The sequence below is a fragment of the Doryrhamphus excisus genome, linkage group LG23 (assembly GCF_037039965.1).
Source record: "Doryrhamphus excisus strain RoL-2023G ecotype Guam linkage group LG23, RoL_Dexc_Guam_v1.1, whole genome shotgun sequence".
In the NCBI taxonomy this organism is placed as follows: Eukaryota; Metazoa; Chordata; class Actinopteri; order Syngnathiformes; family Syngnathidae; genus Doryrhamphus; species Doryrhamphus excisus.
The window spans coordinates 9,801,436-9,824,228 of NC_136379.1; the positions used below are offsets into that span (position 1 = coordinate 9,801,436).

Sequence of the window (22,793 nt, forward strand, 5' to 3'; positions counted from 1 at the left end):
TCGGTGTGGTGTGGGGGCATTCATACACATCCTTCCGCCCTGCGTCCCACCTCCATTGTTACAACCGGACCCCAACAATGCGGGGTGTTAACCTACTGATGGCGGAATCAGAGATTGTCATGTGAGTTTAGAAATGAAATGTGCAGCCGAGGGATCCGCCAAAAAGGATGCGTGTAGTCACTCTGAAGGACACATGCAGCAACACGGAAAAGGGAGGGTGAGACGAGGGATTTGCGGGGATTTATTTAGATTAATCGCCAGAGGAAAAGAGAGCAGATTGCGTATTTCATGTCCCACCTCTCCGGCGGATGTGCTCTGAATATTTGAAGAAACTAGGAAATAATTAATAGGCGAATCCAACCATGACCGAGGCATAGACATTTGAGTATACTTTTTAAATAATGTGTAGGATTTCACTACAATATTAATATCAATACACTGGCAGTCCTTTATATGCGGTTTAAGCTACATGGGAAACATCACAATTTAACATGGAACTTACAATAAGCTCTTAAAAGAGCATAATAATTGCAGACGTTCGGTAATATGTAAAAGAGCTCAGCGGCAGACACCATTACGTAACGTGCTTTTGGATTATATAAGAGAAATACACCGAGCGGAATGATACGATTACATTCTTTTGAACAGAAATGCTGTTTTTATTATTAGGCGGCTTGGACATTACGTCATGATCAAGTGAGACATGTTACGTATGGCGTCGAGGCGCGAGATACTTCCGGTGACGTTAGAAACCCGGAAGTAGATGTGTGGCGACTGCTGGTGTTGACAACATTGTAACTACATCGACGTGAAGTTTAAAAAAAAGGTTTCGTCTTTACGGGAGAATTTACTTCATTGCTGCTCTGTTTTATGATATTCCGGTTTATTATATTCCAGTGTGTTTATTGGCATTTCCTTTTTGCGACGTAGCTAGCACGGGAAGCTAGCTAGCATGAAGCATAAAGTCTAGCTAGCCAAAGAGTCATGTCATTGTAGTTTGTCGCCTGAAGTTGTTTGGAGGACATTATAACAAGGTATTGTTCTCACCCTGACTAAATATTTAACACTTTAAACGAGTGCTAGCTGATTTGAACAACTACTGTCAGATTGTATGTTTCACTGTGTGTTTTTAACATGTGTTTTCAGTGCAGATGGCTGTAGAGCTGGATGTGTTTGTGGGTAACACCACTATCATGGACGAGGAGGTTTATCAGCTTTGGTTGGATGGATACACAGGTGATGTAGGACACGCATTCCTCATTTGGGGTTTAAATCTCTCTCTGATAGCAGACTCCATATGCATGATTCACGGGTTACGGTGCAATTCAAAAATAATATGCTTTCAGAACAGAACAATTTGATACGACTCGATTCGGTATGATTCTACTGCTATTTATTTGAACTTCTTCTGGTCTTAGTTTTACATGAATGAATAAATAAGATGGCTATAATGTACGTATGTTGTCCTGAGAGTGGGATAGGAAATGAACGGACACGTGGAATTAACAACGATGTGTTGGCTTCAACAGTAAATGACGCGGTGAAGGTCAGAATGGAGGGCGGCGTGCTGGAGGAGTGCGAAGCCAGTGCAGATGTTCTGCTGAGCGACACCATGGACCAGTACCGAACCTTTCAGATGTGTGAGCGTCTGCTGCACAGTCCGGCCAAACTGGCCAACCAGCTGCTGTTCCAGATCCCGCCTCATCGACAAGCCATGCTCATAGAGAGGTGATGCAATGAGACGTGATGTCGGCGTAGCACGATAGAATGTGCATACAGGGGGGGGGGGGGTTGCTAATAGCCGTTTCCCACCACAATTAGTGGCCACACTGGACGTTAGCGATGATGTGGAAAATAAACGCTAAAATGCTAAAGCTACTTACCATTGAGAGATGTCTTGAAGTAACCTCTTTTGTTGAGAAACGTGGGACTGTCCAGTCGGCTTCGGAATCCAACACCTACGGCTGTACACTAATGTGACCAACCACTGTGGAGTGGGTGTGTCAGGGGGCGGGCTGTGGGTGGAATACATTAAAACAGGGACGCATTAAATCCAAAGAATAGGTGCAGATTCTGGAAGCACTAGAAAGCTTATGCTGAGTAGCTGCTCTATAGGAGACCACAACTCAATACCAAGGGCCAAAAAATGAGAAGGTCCCCTTTAAGGGATTCTTAATAAAGCGTAACAGCTGCTGGATGTCACCGGCTGAAGTTGAAGACCACCAGCTAGCATACTTTGTCATTTGGCCCGAATAAGATGATTGGTCACTCGCCACTGTCTTACATTCACATAGATACACACCCACCTCTTTTTCCAATTGGTGTTTCCCGATTCAGATACTACGCCTTTGATGACGCATTTGTGCGTGAAGTTCTGGGGAAGAAGCTCTCCAAAGGAACCAAGAAAGACTTGGACGATATCAGTGCCAAGACGGGTGTGACTCTGAAAAGCTGCAGACGTCAGGTCAGTCTCATACAGAGTCCACTATGATAATGTTAAAAAAACATATTTAGAAGGTCTTAAACATGTTTTTCTATGCTTCTAATCATAAATGTATCCCATTTGCAAATAAGGAATCATACTTTGTGTAATGAATATCAAAAGGAGCGGCATATAAGAGGGATTACTGTACTGTGTCATGCTGGGAAGAGTGTACAAGTCACCCATAATAACGGACACGGTTTAAAACGCCATCGTCATATATCCAGTATGTTTATTGAAAGGGAGCTCATGTGCTTGTTTTTCCCTTCAGTTTGACAACTTCAAGCGTGTTTTCAAAGTGGTGGAAGAGCTCAAGGGCCCCCTAGTGGAGAACATACGTCAGCACTTCCTCCTCTCAGACAAGCTGGCAAGGTAAAAAAAAAAAAAACCTTTTGGCCTTTGAGTTTCCTCCCAAAGTGTTGCTAATTGGACTTTTATATTTCACTGCGTAGCACGATAGAGATCTTAACTAACGCCTTCCTCGGCCTGTTTCAGGGACTACGCCGCCATTGTTTTCTTTGCCAACAATCGCTTTGAGACGGGGAAACGGAAGCTGCAGTATCTCACATTCCAGGACTTTGCTTTCTGCGCCGGGCAGCTTATCAACAACTGGACAGTCGGAGCCGTCGGTGAGGGATTTTGTTTTCTCGCCCGAGATGCGAGTGACGTTGCGAAGCGTCTTAACGGTGGGTGCTACGCAGGAGATTACGCCCGAGGGATGCGCCCAAGAAAAAGGGGGAATGGATACTAGGATGGCACGCTTAAGGCCGACCTCCACTGAGGCCAAACTTGTAATGGCTTGGCAGCTCTATTAGGAATATTACAGTAATATTAGCATAACATTAGCATTACAATGGAAAGGGAGTCTGCACCAAAATGCTATGACTTCTTGCTAAACAGCTTTGCAGTAATCGTGGCAACGCAAACAGAAAGTTCCTTTGCAGAGGTGAAAATCCAGACTGCTGTCATCGTTGTTCCTATGTCTGATGGCCACCAGAGGTCCTCATACGCCTGCACGAGGAATGATGGCCGTTGTTTTGCTACAGCAGCAGGATGCATTAGCAGCGAGATGATATAATGCGGCGCTGCAGAAGTATTTGGACAGTGACAGCCGTGGTACTCCACCACAACGTAGTAGAAATTAAAGGAGGTGCGTTTAAGTGGGGATCATTGAATTTAAGAGGTTTCGCGAAAATATTGGCCATGTTGGGTCCACTTCCTTGTTCCTGAAAGAAAGGAAGCTAAATTCGTCAAGTCTGGAGTTAGTGTGGAGCTGACATTTGGCCCGAAACAACACAAATAAAGCACCGCGCTATCCTGTAACGTGACGTTCTACGCATCTTCCTCTTTCCAGATAACATGGTGGAGGACATGGACGTGGATCTGGACAAAGAATTCCTACAAGAGCTGAAGGAGCTGAAGATTTTGATCTCAGACAAAGATCTGCTGGATCAACACAAAAGGTCTGACGGCCGCTCGCCCGAATACTGCTGAATACCTAACATATCAACCTCATCGTTTGTCCCTTCCATCCTTTGTGTCCACGCAGTCTCGTGTGCACCGCCCTCAGGGGGAAAACTAAAGCCTACAACGACATGGAGGCCAATTTCAAGGTGAAAAAAGCAATGGAAAGGCTTCTCATCGCGTTACTAGCGTGGACACTCATGTCAAGATCGTACATCTGGCACTGTTGGATCTTAAGGAGGTTCTTAGTGGAGATTCAAAATGCAGAAGAAATGGAGTAAAGCTCAACAATCCCATCTCGTTCAAAGAGAGAAAGCTTTTTTGCCTTTGGCATCCAGAAATGATGACCTTACACTAAATCACATTCGATCCACATTTTCACCAACAGCCTCTTTCACTTCAATCATGTTTCTTTTCTCTCACTCCCATTTCTTCTTCTGGCATCTTCTAGCTCTCCTTAGAAGCTCCTTGAGATCCAAAGAGCGCCAGATGTACATTTTGATCAGGAGTGTCCGTGTGAAGCTGCACTTTTCCAACTGTATCCTTTGGTCAAATGCCAAACAGTCTGACTTTCCACCGTACAAACGACCGCCTTGTCATCATTCCAGAATCTCTCCAGGGGCCTCGTAAACATCGCAGCCAAGTTAACCAACACCAAAGATGTCCGGGATTTCTTCATCGACCTGGTGGAGAAGGTGTGGGCTTTTCTTCTTTTTGTTCTTTTTGCAAGGCTAGAAGCTGCGTTGATGTTAACACTCCCCCCCCCCCTTTCTGCCTGGAGTTCATCGAGCCGTGTCGCTCCGACCGATGGACGGCGTCGGACACGAAGCTGTATCTGACTCACTACGCCAACTCCGTACACATACTGGACACCTTCAAGTGAGTATTGCTGGGGTGGCACCAGGCCCACCAGGGGTGTTTTTATAACCTCCCTTTAAAGTGGGCTAACTTTGGGAAAAGTAAACACAGTCAGATCAACACTTTGGCCATTTGGTGCTCCTCGTCATGTTGTACGTCCTCCAGTGTCTCATCATGGCTTCCTGGTACCCATGACATAGTTTGTCCTAATCCAACACCGTGACTACTACCAGGAGAAACACAGCAATACAGCGAGGTGCGCTGTATTCAGGCACATGTGCCGAGCAGCCTCTGTGCCGCCGTGGAGGTCTCTGGCAAAAGGTTGTTTGTGCTGGATCGGTTAATTTCCCATTTGGTAGAGCTAGCACGTGGAATGTCTTCCTCGGAAAGTCAGTGTTTGTTTACAAGTGAAGCCAGTGGAGTTACGACAGGCCCTAAACGTCACACGCAGGCGCAAACAAAACATTCCTCACCTCGGTGGAGCATTAAAAAACTGCTGTTATTTTTAGCTATTTTTAATGGATTTATTATTATTTAGTATTATGTCATAATTCCCTCTTAATGATTATGCACCCTGTTGTCTGCATATCCTGTTGTTTGTTCTTTAAAAATCTTAAAAATTGTAAAAGGGCATATTTCAGACATACTTGCAAATGGTGATTAATCACGATTAATCATTCGACAGCGCTCAATTTTGCGCAACTTCATAGAAGCAATTATCCTCCACAATTGTGCCTGATGGGCGTGGGAACCGCATGGCTTCCACCGTGGAATGAAATCCACTACAGGTCTGCTTGGCACCTCCACGGCCTTAACAAAGACATATTCATAAAAGAACGAACAGCCCACCGCATTGCTGAGCCGACACAGGCCGCCTGTCTCTCCTCAGCCAATCACTGGCCTCCCTCTCTCTCCTTCTCTCTCTCCTTCTCCCTCATCAGACATCAGGTGGTGTGGGACCGATACATGGGCGTCATCAAAAGCTGCATCTTCAAAATGTATCACGACTGAAAAGGTTTCTCTACACTCCCTCGCCCTCGTTGTTTTCTTTAACCCCCTCCCACCCCAAAAATCCCCCCCCGGCCAAGCTGTTATCTTGGCTCCCTCGGTTTCTGCTTCCCTTGTTTGTCTTGTGAGTAATTCTTACGTGTTATTTTATTCCTCATGTCCTCTCTGTCTTTACGTATGCTTTGTAAATAAAGAGCATATTTACACTAACATGTCATCGTGTCTTATGTTGGTCTGCTGTTTTATCCGCCGGCTTACATTAAACACGTTTAAAGTCCACATCGCTGGCTTCACTCCCTGGATGGAGATGAGAGACAGGACGGGAGAATAAAGGCCACATTTTCAAAGCAAAAGTGACCCTAGCTGCAGATTAGGCCTTAAAGGGTCCATGACATGTTTCACTAACTTTGCTTCAATATTTTGACATAAGTGGAGTTGCGGTCTTAGCAATGATCATATCACTGAGGACCGCTATGGAGGAACACCTTTACAGGAAGGGTTAGGCTTGAATGTACACATTTTGAAAAAGGATGCTATTCTGCTTGTACACAGAAAAAAGACTAACACTATCCAAGTTGGCACATAATGGAGTTGAGTTTGGATTCCATGATAGCGACAAGGTTATAGAAGAAGGAACTCCAGAGTCATTTCCACTTACCATTCAGTGTTTTGAAGGCCACCCATCTTCATCTCCATGTCTTCAGGCTTAAGTCCAAACGTTTCTCCCTTCTTGTCTCCTGAAAAACGATTGACACGTGGCTCGAATCTCGGCAGGAATCACAGGAAACATCCTCTCTGTCTGGTACACCGCCATGTTTGTTTACCTGAGTGGTGGCGCTCCCACTGCGTCACTTCTGGAATTAGGCTGAACGGCTGGAAGTCATGTTTGGCGCCATCAACTAGAAAAGTCATTTTAGCAAATGTAGAGTTGTAAAACATGTTGAACCAACAATGTAAACAATATGGAATATATATTATATATGTTTTAGCACCGTTGACGTGTGTCGTGTGAGGGATCCTTTAAAAGCTGGATTTCATTTGACCAACTTGTGACACGCCTGTGTGTGGTCAGAGTAAGGGGACCATGCGGGGGGGCGGTGGTGGTGGTGGGGGTTCCGCACAGTTGGCCCAGGCAGGGTGGTGGGGGGGAGGGGGGGGGGTGACAGTGTGATTTTTAACAAGATCCTCCTGTAAGGACAGCTGCCGCCACCCAGGAAGACGCTGCAAGGACACAGCAGGACAAACGCTGTCCCGCCGCCGGGGGGGGGGGATTGGTCCTAATGTGCTGGAATGAATCCGTAGCCCAGTCCAGCTTGAGTCACGCTGACACGGACGCGGGTTAAGCAACATCCCAACCTGTTTGCGACACATGGGGATGCATGTTTAGGGAGTCACGCCGCAGCCGGAAATGATTCCAAGCGGAGCAACGGATTAGTCATTGCGAAGCAGGAGAAGGAGCAGGAGAAGGAGCAGGAGCAGGAGCAGGAGAAGGAGCAGGAGAAGGATAATGATAGGAGTTTGCTTGAAGGCATCGCGAGGCAGAAAAAGGGCCGCCGCCTCATTCTGCTGAGTAAGCAGACACTTTTTCCACTCTCGTTCTCTTCCACTCTCTAATTTTTGTCAACATTCCATGTATTTCTCCGTGGCTGCCGGGCTATAAATACCCCGCACGTCAGATTGGAAGAAGCTTTTTTTAGTGGCCTCATGGAAAAAGAGAAAGACGGCGGTGTGTGGGGTTGGGGTTTGGGTTTGGGGGGGGGGTAAATATAGGTGTATGGGGGGTAAAATGGGAGAAGGGTGGGAGAGCTTGGGGGGGGTTTAGTTTAAATGAAACCAGGTGTGTTGTTGGACCAGGATGGATGGCGGTTTAGTGTGGGAGGGAGGGGCGGGGTCCAGGGGGGGGTCATGTGTGTGTGAATCTGTGAAGTTGTTGTTCTCCCGCCATTTGGATGGATTTTTTGGGATTTGGGCCACAGACCAGGAATTCGCATCTTAGACGTGGTGGTGGTGGCTGTGCAGGGGGCCAGCCAGGGGGTGGGGGGTAAGAAGAGTGGGCGGTCCCAGCTTGCTCTCTTGTCTCTGGCTCGCTCGCCCCCTCCCTCCGCAAGTGTTCAGCTGCTCCAGCTGTCTTCCGCTCACTCTCTCCCTCTCAGGGTGCCCCGCTCGGAGCTCTAGGGACCACTTCCCTGACCAGCCCGGAGGTCCCACGCCAGGGTCCGCACCGTCTGAAGCCCACCGAGGACTTGTTGGTGAGTTCACATCCCGGCTGAAAAGCCGGAAAGAGGTGAGAGGCTTTCGATGACTTGTGGGGTGGAAATGACGCGGCCCACGGTCGCTGTGCTCGGCTCCGGAACGGAAGGGGGGACATCGTCACGGGGACGCGGTCGCCATCTCAGCTTGACGGACAGGCGGATGGTCCAAGTCGAGGTGTACGACACAAACGGGTGTACTGGACTTAATACTGGACTTAATGAACCTTTTCAATCGGCAAACGTGGACCCCCGCTGTCTTGCCTGTACAATCATTTCTTGGGGGGGGGCAGATACGACCCCCCAGGCACTCAAATGTCATACGTACATACGTGCTACTCCTTAATACACGGCTAATTGTACAACTTTTAGAACAGGAAGTGTGGGCATGCATCCACATGTGACCGATGGCGGCGATGCGTTTGGTGGCGAGGCCTTCAGTCGGCCGCTGAGGGTTTCTTTTCCCAGACGGTATGAAAAAATACGACAATAATCTCGTAAAGTTGGCGCTCCCAATAGAAGGGCTCGTGATGAAAGGTTGTGACAACTCCATCATCATCATCATCATCATTAATATTTATCTACTCACGGAGAGGGCGGCCATAACGTCACCTGATCTGTCCAATCGAAGGTCTGCTTGGTTATAGCCCCGCTTGCTTCTAGTGTGGATGCAACAGAGGCCAGCACTCCTGATCCTGAAGGCCCTGGGAACATAGGAGATGAAACATGGCTGTAGAGAACCCCCCCCACTACTGGAAGCATTGCGGCCAAGAACCAAAGTGAACATAAACATAAAAGTTTGTAATGTAAGTCAATGCGTCTGGTGATGGTTAGGCCAGCAGAGAAGGCCTTGAAGGCCCTGATTGCAAACCACTGCTCTTTATCTTTGGGGAAAACTCGAAAAACATGGCCGCCGTCTATGCCGTCAACCAATTGTCCGTATGCCATTGAACATTTGTTTGATGACGACAATATGTATTGTGTGTGTGCTAGCATGCTAGCATGTCCAACATAGCATTCTGACCACAACCCTTAGGGGGCGCCACTCTTGGCGGCTTGGCTGGAGGCTGGGGGGGGGGGGGGGGGGCTCAATAGTGGAATTATAGCATTCCACCTGTTGACAGTTTGATGGACGTTTGGCGTTAGGCCCAGGATAATAATCATAACAATAATAATGATGATAATAATAATAATGACCCACTTGGCAGGGTGTTCTGGAAGAGTAATCTCTGGAAAAGGCGTCCAAGGGTGTCCCAGCTTTACCAGGGTCTCCGTGCGCCCCCGGCTTCTCCGTGAACGGCCGAGTAGGAGGAGACGGGCCCGCTCGGCGTGTGGACGTGCGTGGGTCCACGCGGGTCCACGCGGGTCCACGTGTGGTCCCATGTGTGTTTTTCCAAGTCCACAGGTGGCCACTTGTGAAATAAGCCAGCTGACATTTTGCTCTTAAATTGGTCCGGCTGCCAATTTAAAAATGGCCGTGCAGAGGTCGAGTCGCAGACGCTTATTGGATGAAAATAACGTCAAGCCCCTCCCAGAGTCCAAACGCACCCCGTGTGCACCGCTGTCCCTTATGTGATCCGTGGGGGGGGATTCCCAGAAACTGATACTCTGGGAACGAGGACCGTGCCAGGGCATCCCAGCTGAGAAACGGCGCCCACATCCTCGCCACTGGCATTCCAGAGGTCCGCCGCCGCTTGATCTCCGGCGGTAGCGGGCCGACGCCCACGCAGTCCGTGACTGGACCCCAGACGGATGGTCACTTTGTTTTCGCTTCTCATTTCCGCCCCGTCGGTCCCGAGAGGTCACGTATCACGTACCGCGGCCATCTGACTTCATGCCGCTATGCGTTAGCACGGAGGACATGTTTGTGCTGCTCCCCCCTCTCCCCCCGCACGGCTCATAAATACCATGTGATGTCACGCTCCTGTCATGGGGTGGGGGGTGGGGTGGGGGGACTGACCACGTTAGTCTGTCTCTGTCTCTTTGTCTTTTCAGACAGCCGGATTAGAACTGGCTAAGGTGTGAAATCGCGTCCCATGTACCCTCCTCGCGTCCCGTGTACCCTCCTCGCGTCCCGTGTACCCTCCTCGCGTCCCGTGTACCCTCCTCGCGTCCCGTGTACCCTCCTCGCGTCCCGTGTACCCTCCTTGCGTCCCGTGTACCCTCCTCACATCCAGTGTACCCTCCTCGCATCTCGTCTCCTCTACCCACCTTGCATCTCGTCTCCTGTACCCTTCTCGCATCCCGTGTACCCTCCTCGTGTACCCTCCTCGCGTCCCATGACCCCCCTAGTGGACATCTGCCATCACTACAACAACTGATACTCTTATCTATTTAGTATCTATTTAACATATATATATATATATATATATATATATGAATGTGAATAATTGTAATAATATAGTTGATAGTGTTATACTTATAAAGAAATAGTGATATTTCAAAGTGAAATTCATGCTTGGAATCGTCACAAAAAGCTGCTTTTCTTCCTTTTGTAGTGGGGAACTGATATTTGCCTGAAACATGCCTATGTTCCTCTACTGGTTACTGAAGAACACAAAAGGGTAAAGATGAAAGACGGGAGTCTAATCTTTCTTTTGGTAGCTTCCATGTAGCCATAAAACACAATAATAATAATCATAATATTCATTTAGAAAATTAGAGTTATTATTATTATTTTTTTTTAATAGTAGTCGTACCAGCAGGCCGTTACTGCCATTCCCCAAATAAAGAATTGACGTGACGGTGTAGCGTGTGGAGTGTACCAAACGCGGCGACACGGGCGAAGAGTTAGTTTGAAAGACTGAATCACCATTGAGAGTTTAGACGTGCTCCCACCGTGACTCAGCGGAAGGCCGAGGGAAGCCATTATTCCGGGCGCTGGCGTTCCTGCCAGCTTCCAGACACAGAGGGCTTTCTGTAACAAGGATTTCTGTGATGCTACGTCACCGTGTTTATGTTCTCCTACCTGGCACGGCAGGAGAACAGGACGCAAGCGTGTTGCTCCTCACGATCAAGGCCGCACTGTTTGCTGGAGTCCCAGCTGCCTCGCTTATGACGGACTACTTTTAGTGGCTTTGCTGGGTTTGATTCCTTAGGTCGGCTTATGTAGTAAACGGCAGTAAAGTCCATGATGGCGTCTCGGGGGGCTATTTGTAATGTTTATGTTTCTTTCTCTCCCCAGATGCTCATTGGCTGCCCCGAGTCACCTGATCCCAGCTGCGTGTGTGTTATTGTCTCCCGTCCATTAGCGTACTAGCATGCAGGGGGTGTGTGTGTCTATCTTGTGCGTGTGCGTGCTCCTCCATCGTGCTACTTCACAGCCGCCCCAAGAAAGCGACACCTACACGGTATGGATGGCTCGCTTGTGTCCGTGTCTACGTCCCGTGGGTCGCCATGCTGCCTTCCTCCCTAACTCCTCAGGGTTGGGGTGCTTCCTTCCTCACTAACTCGTGAAGTAGGGTGCTTCCTTCCTCACTAACCCGTAAAGGTTAGGGTGCTTGCTTCCTCACTAAGTCGTGAAAAAGGGTGCTTCCTTCCTCACTAACTCCTGAGGGTTAGGGTGCTTCCTTCCACACTAAGTCGTGAAGTAGGGTGCTTCCTTCCTCACTAACTCCTGAGGGTTAGGGTGCTTCCTTCCTCACTAACTTGTGAGGATTAGGGTGCTTCCTTCTTCACTAACTCCTGAGGGTTAGGGTGCTTCCTTCCACACTAAGTCGTGAAGTAGGGTGCTTCCTTCCTCACTAACTCCTGAGGGTTAGGGTGCTTCCTTCCTCACTAACTCGTGAAATAGGGTGCTTCCTTCCTCACTAAGTCGTAAAGGTTAGGGTGCTTCCTTCCTCACTAACTCCTGAGTGTTAGGGTGCTTCCTTCCTCACTAACTACTATGATTTTGTGAACCCTTCATGAACCCTTTGGACATTTGGCTTCTACATTTGACAAACCCCAAGTAGAAATAATAAAATAAGACTAAAATAGTTTAAGGATACAACATTTCAAATAAATGTTCCATGCCATGAATGTGCCTGCTGGGTTTGGCTGAGCTTATAATAACATATTTATTTTTTATTTATACTCAGTGTATATTATATTCAGTGTATTATTATACAGTACGCTCCTCCCCCTGGCCACATTGCGCTCCCATTATCGCTCCCTCCTTTATCCTGGTGAGGGTAAGCAGCACATATGATGGATGGATAAATGAGGCCGTGTGCTGGTAGACTATACTATAGGTCTATTATGATATGTGGCCACTAGGTGGCAGTACTGACACATGAGCTTACTTTTGTGATGAGTGGATACTGTCATTTGGAACAGTAGTGCATTTCAAGTGACAGGAAAGATAAAATAAAGACGAGTAAGTCCAAATATTATGGGAATAAAGTCATAATTACCAGTCAGGTTTTTGTCTCCCCCTCATGGCGACCACTAGCACTAGCATGGAGTCCTAACGTCCCTGGTGTTTGTTTACCAGTGAGCTCAGGGACATTACCACAGACCACAGGAGGGAAAAGGAGCACTTGGTTTGCTCACCCACACAGTGTGGGCATCTTGCCTTACTGGTGCATTTTTTAAAAATAATGTGAAGTCCATTTTCATCTTAATGTGAGATTTGAACGTGTCGTATCTTCACCATCATCATCATGTCCTCCTCTGTTGGCTTGCCTGCAGGAATGCACAGATGGCTACCACTGGGACCCCCACACGGAGCACTGCAAAGGTGACGCTGGTCACATGACTTCTGTCTACGTCTGTGTTTTTATGACGTCATGTGACATGTCCTCCGCCCCCCCGCTCCCATCAGATATAAACGAGTGCGAGACCATCCCGGATGCCTGCAAGGGGGAGATGAAGTGCTTCAACCATTATGGAGGCTACCTGTGCCTCCCCCGCTCCGCCTCGGTCATCCCGGCCCCCGAGCCCCCCATCGCGCCCACCGAGGCCTTCAACCCTTGTCCTCTGGGCTACGAGCCGCAGGGAGACAGCTGCGTGGGTGGGTGTGCGCCGGGGGCATGGCGGACATGTTAGGGAGGGGGACAGGTGGCTAAACGAGTGTTTGTCTATGTGGGGGAGGGGGGGAATTGGACACGAGGACAGCTGCCGTGTCCAAGCCACACTTCAACATGACGACACCCCCCCCCCCAGCTGCGGGGCGCACCATAACAACATTCCTGTGTCTCCTCTGTCACATGACCCAGACGTGGACGAGTGCGAGCGCGACGAGCACGACTGCCAGCCCAGCCAGCAGTGCATCAACACCCTGGGGGCCTTCAGCTGCCAGTGCCCCGACGGCTACCGCAAGGTCGGCACGGAGTGCATCGGTGAGGAACGGCCGCGCCTCGCTCTTTTTTACGTCTCTTGAACTTAGCACACACGCCCGTCTGACGATATTGTTTTCATTGACTACAATAATATTTGTAGCGTTATAACCACATGCACGCCATGTTAGGCCAGACCTCTGACCGCTCGTTCATACGGCGACCACCCGAACGCATCAACAGCAGCGCCATTCCAACACCAAATATCACCAACTCACAAACGACACCTCCTTGCGCTCACAGCGAGGTGCATTCAGGGACACGTATGTGTGGTGTGAATCAACAGCTTTTAATGTCCAGTCTCCGTCTGTGTTCAGACATCGACGAGTGCAGGTACAGATACTGTCAGCATCGCTGCGTCAACGTTCCCGGTTCCTTCTCATGCCAGTGTGAGCCCGGATTCCAGCTAGCGGGAAACAACCGCTCGTGCGTGGGTGAGTATAAGTTCATAGCCTCCCTAAACAATCCCAACCAAACGGAACATCAATGGATCAATGGAATGTTGTTCTACATTGGTCGCTTCTGGAAAGCCAACGGTAGAGGATCTAGAATGACATTTCTACTTGATGGCAAAGCCATGACGAGCTCGCTATGTGATGACATGATAGCGACGCCATGGGAGTACGTACTATCTCCCAGGTAAACAAACATGGCGGTGTTTACGGTCATTACAGCCACCATTTTAGCCATTTCTGTCCTCAAGCCCGAAGACATGGAGATGAAGATTGGTGGCCTTCCAAACACCGACTGATAAGTGGAAATGGCTGCGGAGTTCCTTATCCTTATCCGTAAAGAACCTTTACAGCCTTGTCGCTACCATGGAATAGTCTAGACATGACTTCCTGCGTACCGGCGGAATAGCATCCTTTTTCAAAATGCGTTTCTAGCATACTTTCAAGGTGTTCCTTCATCGCAGTCATCAGTGAAATGATCACTGCAAAGAACAGAACTGGAGGTGGGCGTCCATCTGTCTCTCCATCTCTGCACTTTCCTCCTCCATTGTAGTCTTAAACTTTCCTCTTTTGGAAAAGAAAACAAACGTACAGTATGACTGGGATACGATGAACATCCAGCAGCAACGCAGCACTTTTGGTATTACGACTATTTGGATGAAAAATATAAGTCCAGCGTCTACCTCCACAAGTGTTTGTTTACTCGCCACCTTGATGACATCACTTCCAGAAACGGTGCTGACCAGCTAACGCTAGCTCGTCATGGGTGGAACCCTCAACTTTAAATGTCATTCTTGGTCGTTTAACGTCGGCTTTCAATAAGTGAACAATGTAGAACATAATATCAAACTGTGTGAGTCAGTGTCCGCCATGTTCATAGCGTGTGCTTGTCCGTGTGTCCATGGTAGACGTGAACGAGTGTGACATGGGGGCTCCCTGCTCTCAGAGATGCTACAACACATACGGCACCTTCCTGTGTCGCTGCGACCACGGATACGAGCTGGGCCCGGACGGCTTTGCTTGCAACGGTAAGACCTCTACCCGACGCCGACCCTTAAAGCCGCCTCCACTGACTGTTTGAGTGACAAGGTGTCCGCTGTGACAGATGTGGACGAGTGCAGCTACTCCAGCTACCTGTGCCAGCATCAGTGCGTCAACGAGCCGGGAAAGTTCTCCTGCGTCTGCCCTGAGGGCTACCGGCTGCAAGGCACGCGACTCTGCCAGGGTGAGTGACCACGCCCGCTCGCCCGCACGCCGCCCCCCCCAGCCTCTGCAGCTGTCATTGTGTCCTCCGCAGACGTCAATGAGTGCGAAACAGGCGAGCATCAGTGCACTGACACGCAGACCTGCGTCAATCTCCATGGCCGCTACCAGTGTGTGGACGCCAACCGCTGCCAGGACCCGTACGTGCAGGTGTCGGACAAGTAAGTCCACCTTCCTTCCCACCGTCACTTCTTGTTTGGACTTTATTCCCATAACACTTTCACTTTCAGATTACAATATTACAAATCTTACCCAGCACCATTTCCAAAATATGGAAATGTTATTTGGTTCTCATATTACATCATATTTCTTTTTTTGTAGTATTTTCAGCTCTGTGCTACTAAAATTATATTATTTCCCCCCCGCAATATTACAAATTTATTCTCATCAAATTGCAATACCCCCCCATCTTAATTATATATATATATATATTTTTTTGTTTTTTTTACTTTCCTACTATTTTAATTACACTTAAATGTAGTTTTGGATTTTCTCATTTTGTTTTGCAAATTTTCAAGTTTAAAAGTCAAATAAAATATTAATAAATAAATATTATTTAAATAAATAGATAATATTTATAATATTAATAACAATAAATAAATAAATGTCAATTTTTTTTTTGGTGTTTTTCTGTATTATCATTTATAAAATAAATAAATCCAGGGTGTTAATAGTTTGGACTGGATTTTCGTACTGTACCGGAAAACACATCAATCAATCAAACTACTTAGTTTTCTAAAGTACAGCTGAGGAAGTTTGTGACGTTTTACTGCCCTCTGCTGGCTGACTTGAGAACTGCAGCTGTGATGGTTTTTATTCTCTTGTAGTCGCTGCGTGTGTCCCGCCACCAAGCCCGCCTGTCGAGACGTACCTTTCTCCATCGTGCACCGCTACATGAGCATCACCTCGGAGCGCTCCGTCCCCTCCGACATCTTCCAGATCCAGGCCACCAGCGTGTCCCCAGGGGCTTACAACACCTTCAGGATCCGCTCGGGCGACGACAACGGCGACTTCTACATCAGGGTGAGAAGATCTTGTGTCCGTGGTTCGTGGCCGCCGTGCTGACGTCCCTGCCGTTGTGTGTGCGCCCTCGCAGCAAATCAACAACATCAGCGCCATGCTGGTCCTGGCCCGTGCCGTCTCAGGACCCAGAGAGTACACGCTGGACCTGGAGATGGTGTCCGTCAACCCCCTGCTCAGCTACCAGGGCAGCTACCAGAGCAGCTCCGCCCTCAGACTCTCCATCTACATTGGGCCGTACACCTTTTAAAGGACGCAGCGGGAGGAAGGAAGAGGAAGATGAAAAAACTGTGACGTCAGGCCAGCTTATTAAGTGAAATATTACCACATCTTCTTCGGTTTTAGTCGGCATCAGCCAGCGGGGAAGAGCTGCTGGCTGCCGCTCTTCCACTGCTCCACTGCTCCGCTCCTGGCTTCAGGGCCCGTAACACACGTTGCCTTCTGGTGCACTACCCCCCCCCCCCACCTCCCTGTCCCGTCTCACCTCAGGGTGCACACGACCTTCACCGTTTCACCTCATAGGTTTGTCACGTTGTCTTTGTACTTTTTCAAACGACTATTAAACAATATACCATTTTACCCGTGTCCCTGAATGCACCTTCATTACTGCATGCCGCCTTCCTGTTTAAGCACGTACCACCTGGAGGTGAAGAGGGCGAGGCGTGCCTGCAGATCACATGGTTTGGATACACGATTAAGCTGGGGTGTCACAAAGAAATAAGTTCATCACGCAGCAAACAAACATGAAGTGTCTGTTTCCTCCCCTCCAAACGGCCAGGAAGAGAGTTCACTCTGGGCATCGATAGGGCCATAGAACATAATCAATAATTAATAATCAGTTCCAAAAGGAGTAGGAAGAAGCAAAGCATATTAAATCCTACCCCCCCCCATCTGTTATACTTAGACTGTTACATTTGTTCACTTATATGACTTGTGTTTTTTAAATATAATACATGTACTTTTATGGGAATAATCATGTATTTGTGGTGTATATCCTTTCATGAAATACCACAATATACTATAACAGCCATGTAATAATTTCTATTAATGCACCAAAATGATAGGAATATAAATTTAAAAATGATTGGGGAACTCCCTGGTTTGTGTTTTTTAACCTTCAAGCGTCCTGTTCTTTCAACCACCATTCCCAAAACGGGAGGTGAGGAAAACCTTACCCCCTCCCCAACACACCTTCCATCTGTCCTCGCTAGGGGGGGTGATGACTCACAGCTCTCCTTTACGTAATCATGAGGTGCCGCGTGTGTCCGCCAGGGGGCGGCACATCCCAGAGATCTAACCCTCCCTGCTTTTATAACATCCTGGTCATCCAGCCTACATTTCTATGCCTTCTTCATCAACACATACGTTTAAAAAAATATTCAATAGGAGTAGTGGGCCACACGAACGTTACATAACCCCGTCTGGCGTTGGCGTTAAGTGTGTAGCGGGGTAGGCGGGCTGTGTGTGTGGCATCATTTCCTGTTGGCATAGAAAGTAGAGATGTGTTCGCGCCTGGGAATGCATACATGGTGTACATGTGAGTGTTTACATTCGGTACAGTACAGAAGTATAGTACAGAGTATGGAGGGGGAGGGGCCATCTGCTGTGTTAGCAACTGCAGTCATTCCCGTGTATGCACACGCTATAATGCTACACAGACGAGCAGAAACCGGTACTTACATCTCGTGCTTTTGACTCCGACCTTGGAAAGGCATATTCCCATAGTTCCATTTTTTTCTCCTCGCCTGGACTCTGCAACTTCCTGTGATGACTTCCTGTGAAAGCCAGCGTCCAGAGCCATCCCAAACTTCAAAAAGCATCTTAGGTCCCCTTTGAAGAAAAAAAAAAACTAAATCAAATCAAGCTTGAGTGTGAAATGCTTTTTTTTTGTCTGGAAGTGTCTCATTACAAGGCAACACTAACTGGACTGGTCCATTATCTCCAAAAAAATAGTGTAGGGTGCCAAACCTGCAGCTTTTTTGTAGGGGAGTGGGGGGAATACTGTGTCTTAGTTTCCCTTATCACGTCTACTCTACTGTGTAATAGGAGTCTAAATGTGACTATAGGGGTGCTAATTCATGTCTAGTGGTCTCTAATAATGTCTTGTATGACATGTGATTGAGAGGAAGCAGGAAGTGTGTTTTGCACAGCCATGCCGTCACCTCAGGTTGACTTCTGGCTTTCAAAATCTGCGCACACACACACACACACACACACACACACACACACCTTTTCAGAGTTTTGCAAAAGTATTTCCATAAGGATGTGAAGTATGCTTGCTACCTTGGCTGCCTTAGATGTTATATAAAGGCCGTTACCAAGAAACAACAAAGCGTTGCTACGGTGCGGCTGCGGGGGCGAGCTGCCACGAAAGCCAAGTATATTACACAAGACTCTCAACCCCGACGAGAAGGTTGGTGAATGGAAAGGAGGGGTGTGAGCTGTTGCCCCCCCAAGGTGGATCCAGAAGGAACCCGATGCAGGTGACATCACACAAGGCTGGTGTGGAAGACCTCAGCCAGGCCGGGAACCGTCAGACCTGGGGTGAATATGAAAAATATGCTGAAAGGTTAGAGTGTAGACCGTAGACAAGATATTTCATGATAGCTACAAATGCATATGATTCATATCTTTTGTCTTCATTTCAACTTTCTTCTTCTCGTAGTTATGAGAATAATTCCCATGTTATTTGGATTGGTTTCTCGTAACATTGTCACATTCGCCGCAAACTCATTTTCCAAAAACGACAACTTTAAAAAATAATAATATCTCCTTCATCATACTATTACTCATGTCCCAAGATGACTGACAGGAGAGACCAATGTCCAGTAAACGTTTCCTCTTCCCCGCTGGAGCCTTTTCTTCCAAATAAGAGAAAAGGAGCTGCTGCTAGAAGGTCTCTCACCATCCAACATGCTGTCGCCATGGCAACCCCTGCATCAGCACCACTGTGGCGACCGAGAGCGGGAGCGTCTGTGTCGGTATGTAACAGGACACGCCGTACGCGCCGCCATCTTTGCCGTCGCGCCGATGAAATCCTCCTCTGCTCCCACACAAAAAAAAAACGACTTTGATAAAAGCTATGGTCCACATACGTGCATTCACGGCACGGCCACAGTGGAAGCCATGTGACTTCTCTTAGCCAATCAGTGGACAAAGGTCATGGAAACACTGACAATGTGGCTTATAAAATGTTATATCACGCTTTTTATGAATAGAGTTCTTCAATTTGGCATATTTAGCTATGTGCCCTGGGATTGGCTGGCCACCGGTCCAGGGTGGACCCCGCCTCTCGGCCGAAGTCAGCTGGGATAGGCTCCAGCCTACCCCCACCCTAGTGAGGATATTTGATATTTCAATAGCATGGCTACTTGTTGCGCTTTTCCAGAGACCTCCATGGCATCACGTGTGCCCGAATACGGTGCACCTTGCTGGGCCACAGCAGGTGCCGCCCTCCCTCTATACTCTGCTGGATGTTTAGCTGCAGGAGAGGAGCAAAATGACAACAACCAATCATTTTACCATGTAAAAGGATGTATCTGGTGTCCCTAATAAAGTGTCCTGCAAAGATGTTTTTCTAGCGTTCCATAAAAACGCCAATGAAAAGAAGCCAAAGCCGTTTGAAAAGTTGCCATCCTTGACAGCGGTGCACGAAGCCCCCACACTTTCGTGCAATATTTAGCCGCCCCATTGTGCCACTGCCACAGTCTAGCGACCTTGGGGAGACTCGACGCCACCAAAAACAAAACAAAGCGCCTTGTGCGGTGCGCCCTAGCTGCTAAAAATAGAGTGGTTATTGAAAAGCACAAAGAAAAGGTGCAAGGCTACAAGAGCACAAAGACAAGCCAGGAGGAGGAGGAGGAGGAGGTAGAGGAGGAGGAGGGAGACGCTTCTTGTTCACAGCTTGCATCACTTTGCACTGTAGTGGATGAAAAAGTTCTACTCAACGCTGCAGCAACGTTTCACACCTCCTCACCACCGTGCACTTCTTTCATGAAGACCATTTCTCTGGGATCAACTTTGGGAGTCACGGCGACGAGGAAAACGTCTGCTTCTAAAGACCAGGGAGAAGAAAGTATCATCAGTTACACTGATTCTCAAGAATAATAAATGCATTTTAAAAATGCTAATGTATGATTTTAAACAATCAATGTGAGAAATAAGAGAAAAAAGTAAAATAAAATATACAAAAAATATACATTTTTTTATATATTTATAAAAATTTAATAAAATATAAAGTAATAGTTATGATAAAACATCTCTATAGTATGTAAAGCATAGAAATAGAAATAAATAGACATATTTAGTTCACATATCATGAACAGTAAGATCTTTAAAAAATATTATTAGCAAATAATACATGAATAAATCACTATCAGAGGTCTAAGATGCCGCTTTAAAGTCGTGCTATTGTCTCCAAAATATAAAAATAGAACATGGGTTGGCACCTTCCTATATGGATTGATCGGTGTGATCATTGATTTTGTGCCAGGAATTGAGCGGTCTGCGAGTAAATACTTCCACACCCAAATTCATCATTTGTACCGCTATAAGTAATTTTCTTATCATTGGAGGAATCTACAGCGGTATACCACTATATAAACATATCACCCAACCTCAGTTATTACTATTATCTGTCATTTTTCATGGATGGATAACAAGATAAGACGCGGTCCTAGTCATTTGCTGCAATAGCCGAGGGAGCGGATATGCATGTGAATGAAAGTATGTCATATCTATTCACCTTTGTGTGTCTTTCTAAAGCCCATGCTATTTTGCTCCGGCTTGGATGTAGCAGTAGGAGGTGTTGCTAGGCGACAGATTAGCTCCTTCCTTTCTTGCAAGAAACAAAGTGCGGGCCTTGAACGTCTTAGGTGTAAAAATAATCTGAGAAAGAAAAAGAGCACCTTGGAGGAAGGACGCCTATGAGCGTGTCTTTGTCCCCGCCACGCCGGAGTGCTCCCAAAATAAAGCACTTGTCTTATTTCTGAGCTTGTTTTGCATGTTGGCTCGTCATGCTTGATCTGCAGCAACTTTGACAAGTGTCAGCTCAGGCTGCTGCTGATGATGATGAGGATGATGATGACGATGTTGTGTCAATGCGAGGTGACGATGACTAAAGCCGTGCAGGAACAGGAACACGCCGACCCATGGACAAATGTCTTGTGGTGCTGTGAAAGTCACACCTGGCGGCCGGCCGGCTGCACAACAAATCCACTGACATTCCGTACAGTCTGTGACCTGCACACCTTCCTCTATATTATCGTTGCTATCATCATCATTATTCTTCTTCTTCTGATTATTGCTACTACTACTAGTATTAGCCTGCTTATAGGCTTGCTTATTAGCCTGCTTTTGCCCTATTATATGAAATTTGTAAAAAAAATTTGTAAAAAAAAAAATCAATAAAAAAATATCTAATTATTTAGGAGGGTTTCCGGACATTTTAGGGGGCCTGCTTTTGCCTTATTATTATTTTTTGCTAAAAAATGTAAAAACAATTTAAAAATAAATAAAAAAATAAATAAAAAAAAATATTTAGGGGGGCTTATGATCATTTTAAGCTCCCCCTAAAATAGGCCTAATGACACCACTGCTAATGACCAACATTTTTCCAGCAAGGGCCACCCACTGCAAAACCAAAGCCCTAAGCCATGTCCAATAGGGATGCTACCGATAACAATCATATGGCTACATAACACATTACAAAGTAATTTAAGTATTTCTAATGAGTGCTATTGGCCCAAAAATAGGCAATAACAAATAAAATGAGTCATTAATCAGTAAAAGGGGGTGACAACGTGATGTTTTTCATGGCTGTAGCCCTGCTAATGGCTATTCCATGTGAAAAAACTAACCATCAAATAACCTTCATTTAGACAAAAACACATTTGACTTACTTTCTGAAGACTTGTGAAACTTCCAGAGGCTGAGCCGTCTTCTTCACGGAGACTTTGTGTCTTTCTCCGCTGAGAAAAGCTGCTCTCGTCCGATGAATTCAATCATTTTTCGGGTTATTAGCTTAGCCGTGTTGACAGGCGAGTGCAGACTCATCGAGCGCTGAGTCGTAAGTTAACGTCGCCGCCATATTAGATGTGTCACGACGGCACTTCCATAAAGCGTCTTTCTACAAAGAAATGTCAGTTAATTCATTTCGTTTATACATTCACACGTACCAATACACTTGGGAAACAGTTAGGGGCCAAAACGCTGCATTTATAATTCTCACGTTTATGGTGTTTCCCAATATACAATACCTTTACTCAGCATTGATGCATCCAATATGGCGGCGACGATCATGTTTTTACAAAAATCGGTCGATATGATCGGTAGCCGATCTATCGGAGCATCCCTAACGTTTTTTTTACATTTAAAGAAAAAAAAACAGCCAAAAATTTCAGTTTTCAGTGGCAAAATATACTACATTATTGTTATTTTTAACAACTATTTCAACTTCCATCGATCTTGTACATTAATAAACAACAACCGTGAATAAGGACAGGCGGTGGGTGAAACGTGGTCCTCTGCCCCCCCATGATGGCTCTCAATGGAAGACATTAGCATGACAAGCGCCAGGATGCTTCACTTGCAACAACAGCGTGGAGTGTTTGTCTGCATAAATCACTTCTACCATGCTTCACAAAATGACAGTGGCTGACCACTCATTAACCCCCCCCCC

General features: G+C 47.0%; 2 protein-coding genes and 1 long non-coding RNA gene across 8 annotated transcripts; 2 read left to right on the forward strand and 1 right to left on the reverse strand.

The window, feature by feature from the left end:
- The first annotated feature begins 643 nt into the window (after positions 1-643).
- Positions 644-6,022, forward strand: fibpa (fibroblast growth factor (acidic) intracellular binding protein a). 2 transcript variants are annotated; one of them, XM_058065194.2, is made up of 11 exons: positions 644-1,034; positions 1,152-1,236; positions 1,530-1,728; positions 2,338-2,464; positions 2,754-2,854; positions 2,978-3,111; positions 3,837-3,945; positions 4,032-4,095; positions 4,555-4,641; positions 4,728-4,825; positions 5,746-6,022. In XM_058065194.2, exons 2-11 carry the CDS (start codon positions 1,152-1,154, stop codon positions 5,813-5,815), a joined length of 1,074 nt encoding a protein of 357 aa, XP_057921177.1. In that variant the 5' UTR covers positions 644-1,034; the 3' UTR covers positions 5,816-6,022. The 2 variants fall into 2 exon arrangements, with proteins under 2 accessions (XP_057921177.1, XP_078644746.1); XM_078788620.1 differs by having other exon boundaries at positions 645-1,034; positions 1,147-1,236.
- Positions 6,023-7,093: 1,071 nt separating this feature from the next.
- efemp2a (EGF-like fibulin extracellular matrix protein 2a) lies at positions 7,094-17,016 on the forward strand. 5 transcript variants are annotated; one of them, XM_058065189.2, is made up of 12 exons: positions 7,094-7,382; positions 7,966-8,096; positions 11,246-11,411; positions 12,733-12,781; positions 12,866-13,054; positions 13,260-13,382; positions 13,697-13,813; positions 14,740-14,859; positions 14,937-15,056; positions 15,129-15,255; positions 15,922-16,117; positions 16,191-17,016. In XM_058065189.2, the coding sequence occupies exons 3-12, from the start codon at positions 11,322-11,324 to the stop codon at positions 16,362-16,364; spliced, it is 1,305 nt and encodes a 434-aa protein (XP_057921172.1). In that variant the 5' UTR covers positions 7,094-7,382; positions 7,966-8,096; positions 11,246-11,321; the 3' UTR covers positions 16,365-17,016. The 5 variants fall into 5 exon arrangements, with proteins under 5 accessions (XP_057921172.1, XP_057921171.1, XP_078644743.1 ...); XM_058065188.2 differs by having other exon boundaries at positions 7,095-7,382; positions 7,966-8,061; positions 16,191-17,015; XM_078788617.1 differs by lacking the exon at positions 7,094-7,382 and having other exon boundaries at positions 7,703-8,061; positions 16,191-17,015.
- Positions 17,017-18,063: 1,047 nt separating this feature from the next.
- Positions 18,064-22,260, reverse strand: LOC131120095 (uncharacterized). The gene is made up of 4 exons (XR_013625469.1): positions 22,015-22,260; positions 20,083-20,168; positions 19,020-19,157; positions 18,064-18,653 (listed from the first exon to the last, which is right to left on the reverse strand). It is a non-coding gene; the product is annotated as an uncharacterized LOC131120095 (long non-coding RNA).
- Between the last annotated feature and the right edge of the window lie 533 nt (positions 22,261-22,793).